At 31.2% G+C, this 3,492-nt stretch overlaps 1 protein-coding gene across 1 annotated transcript; it reads right to left on the reverse strand.

The window, feature by feature from the left end:
* Window positions 1-2,399: 2,399 nt before the first annotated feature.
* Window positions 2,400-3,062, reverse strand: LOC133796400 (LYR motif-containing protein At3g19508). The gene is made up of 2 exons (XM_062233894.1): window positions 2,726-3,062; window positions 2,400-2,638 (listed from the first exon to the last, which is right to left on the reverse strand). Exons 1-2 carry the CDS (start codon window positions 2,918-2,920, stop codon window positions 2,585-2,587), a joined length of 249 nt encoding a protein of 82 aa, XP_062089878.1. The 5' UTR covers window positions 2,921-3,062; the 3' UTR covers window positions 2,400-2,584.
* Between the last annotated feature and the right edge of the window lie 430 nt (window positions 3,063-3,492).

Consider the following 3,492-nt stretch of genomic DNA (forward strand, 5'->3'; position numbering starts at 1 on the left):
AATAAATTTTAAATTAAAATTTGAAAATAAAAATCGTAAATTATATGCAAATTAAAATATTGTACAATATTTATTATTTAAAATATTAAACACAATCTTAAATAAAATTTAAAATATTAAAAAAGTTACTATTATACAGCAAAAACACATAAATAAATATATAAAATACATATAAAATATTACAAAAACATATAAAAATTTAAACGGGACCCCGTCGGGGCAGGGAGTGCTATCCTTGTCCCCGCCCCATTTAACATTCGGAGATTGAAAGTTATCCCCGTCCGTACTCACTCCATTCCCCATTTAGACGGGGATTCCCTGCCCCGTTAGGGGAGGGTCCCCATGGGAAAAATGTGCATCTCTATCTGAGAAATGAGTATTTTTGTCCAAAATATGGTAGGGAGTACATTAGTTGAAGGAATATTTATGTTGGCATATAAAAAAAAATCACATAAAGCCTGAAATTTCCCTGCTTAAAAGGCACAACTATCATCACCTAAATCATCTAATATATCCTCCGTCCGATATATTATCTAATCTACCAACCATATCTTATCTCGCTAACATTTTCCAATAACAATCTTGTAATGAAAGATATCTTTCATGGGCATTCTCATTATTACACATTCCCCATTTAACCTTCAATTTTATCCATGTATCAACAAATATCTCCTTCATATCAACATGCAAAGGTTTTGTTTGGTTTTAGGAAAATAAATGGAATGATAACTAATATATTTTCATTCTATCTCCCTGTTTGTTTGGAATAACTATGCCAACAAAATGGATTTTACACCAAAAAAAAAAGATCATTTCATTGTATAATATTTTGTTTCCATAATTTTTTCTACTCATACTTCCTATTCCTATTCTCATTCCCTTATTTTCATTACTCAACCGGATAGCGGATACTAATTGATGTACAACTAGAGAGAGAAAAAAAAAGGAAGTAAAATACATTTAGAGAGGGAAGAAATGTTTCCTAAATAAGAATAAAAGAATATAGAGAAAATCTAAACAATTATTATTTCATAAATGTCTTATAAGCAATAAATACAGTAAGGCCTAAATAGGCAATTTAACACAGATTTGGCTTGGAAAACGAAATATAGTTAAAAGACAATTCTTTGCCAAAAGTAAATTACACCTCCTACCATTCTAAATATATAATAGTAATATTAAATTGCAATTATTCCTTTTCTATTCCTCATCACCTACCCTTGCGGGCAAATGTGATTAGAGGTGCTGCAGAAAAGAAAGAATTATTATAAAATTATCTAGATAATTCTTAAGGAAGTATCTATATAATTGTTAACAAAGTTATAAAGAAAATCACCCTTTACTTATCAATAATGCAGACTTCAGCATCATCACTGTAAAAAAGTCCATTACACAAACATGTGTAGACTATGACGTGACCAGGAGAAGGTTGTGACCCGATTGAGATAAACCAACCTATCTTGAACTTGAAAGATTTATTCAGTGACGAGATCAAACTCACTACACCACTGCACTAGCCAAGCCAAGGGTAGCTGAAGAGAATCAATCACACCTTTTTTCTAGTCTCCTAGGCTCTGACAGCATGAACTTTTTAAGAAATTAAAGACCAACGGTAAGCATCAAAAAACTACGCAACAAGTCCAACATAACTAGTTATACCTTCCGTTTAGCTAAGCTAGTAGAATCCATCTCTGTATGGCCTCACCTCAGTCACAATGAAAATACCATATTCTAACTATAAACTAAAGTAAGCAACAAGTTCCCAGTGAAACAATCATATGCTTTCAAGTTCTAACCGTAATTGTGACCATGATTGCGAAATCAAATGGACGAAGCAGACTTATAGGTTTCTGTGGGAGTAGTTTCTCCAAATCTCAACTAATTCTGTTAATGGGTTGTTTGGGTCTCAACTATCATAACAACTTACTTTCATTCAGTGGTCTATAAAAGGACATGTTGGATTCACACAGTGAAAAGCAATACATAAATGAAACAACAAAAAAGCCAGATTAGATGAGAGAGCTCAAGTGTGGAAATCAAGATTGACTATTGAGAAAGGTTGTGAGAGCTGGATTTGGGAAACTGTATTGAGAAGCACAACTATTGGAAAAGTGCTTGCTTAGGGATTGAGAGGAAAACATTTGTGTGATTGAGTGTTTAGAGAGTTTGATCTAAAATTATTACAAGAAACTCCATTAAAGTTTTATACTCGATTGAATAAAAAAAAAGAGATAGTAATTCCTAAAACTGGATTAGGTTTAAGATGACATTGATCTTGTTCTGAACAAGTATATATACTTGTGTTGATTTATACTTTCATATTTTTCGTTTTTTAATTATTTGATAATTAGTCTTATTGATTTGTGTTATTAGATTCATCTCAAATTTATCAAGATTCATTTAAGATCCTTGAACCTGAAAATTTATCCTCATTTCCAACAGTTTCAAACCGTTTTTATTGGATACAAGAAGTACAAATAAGTATACAAAAAGATTAAATCAGCAAAAGAAGTAATGTAAATCCTTTAATTATTACCAGTGTCCTTTTCTACATTCCAACAAACAGTTGGTGAGCATGTAGAATTTAGTTGTAACAGACATTCTTCAGCTTATTTGCAGCAGATTGATCCACTGAATACTGCAATCGCAGGAAGAAAAAAAATCTTAATTTCTAATCAAGTCACGCTAATCAGATTATAAAATATTGGGTAACCGAGATTAAGACCTTGTTGAGGACCCAGATGGAATGGTTATAGGCTCTGTGGAAGAGCTCATCGAGGGCTTTAGAATCGCCAACTTCGGCTTCTCTGTAATTGACAAAGTTCTCGCGGGCGTACTTTGCGTAATAAGATCTAGTTTCCTTCGGTAATCGCCTCACCAGCCTCAGAACCCCGCCGTATACTCTCAAAGCTTTCTCCATTCTGGTTCCCCTGCTTGAATCTCAGCTGCACCGTCCCACGAGTTAGGCTCTCGCTCGTCTTTGCTTTCCGCGTAGACCACCTCGATGTTGGCCTCTTTGGGCCAAGGGCTTTTGTTTGGGATATGGAGAAATTACACTAAATGGGTCAAAACAATGTGATCAATAAAATGAACATTTTATATATTAGATTGATGATTATCTAATTTTTTTTTTAATATAAGTTTCTCATTTTATCTTATTAAATTATTAAAGTTGTATCTTTTTTTTTTAGGATGATAATCAATAAATGTACTTATTTTTAAGTTTGAAAAAAAACAGTATTTTTTTAAAATTTTAATTTTATTATATATTTATGTTTTAAATTTTCTCTCTTCTATCATTTATTTATTTAGAAGTGTATTACTTTAATATATGGTATATATATATATATTAGTTTTGTTTAATTAGTTTTTATTTTAATGTTATATTAAAAAAAATTTATTTTTTATGGGTTGTTGGTATATTATTTTCTAACTAGTGTATATATTTTATGTGATATGGTATATCATTTTTTTAGTTTATATCCTATTATA

This window comes from Humulus lupulus, chromosome 1 (assembly GCF_963169125.1).
Source record: "Humulus lupulus chromosome 1, drHumLupu1.1, whole genome shotgun sequence".
Classification (NCBI taxonomy): domain Eukaryota; kingdom Viridiplantae; phylum Streptophyta; class Magnoliopsida; order Rosales; family Cannabaceae; genus Humulus; species Humulus lupulus.

What these genes read in the sequence shown, in the direction of transcription:
- LOC133796400 (XM_062233894.1), bottom strand. Translation starts at nt 2,920, where the DNA reads ATGGAGAAAGCTTTGAGAGTATACGGCGGGGTTCTGAGGCTGGTGAGG. An exon ending in CCATCTGGGTCCTCAACAAG is followed by an intron (nt 2,639 to 2,725) that starts GTCTTAATCTCG and finishes CTGCGATTGCAG; the next exon opens with TATTCAGTGGATCAATCTGC.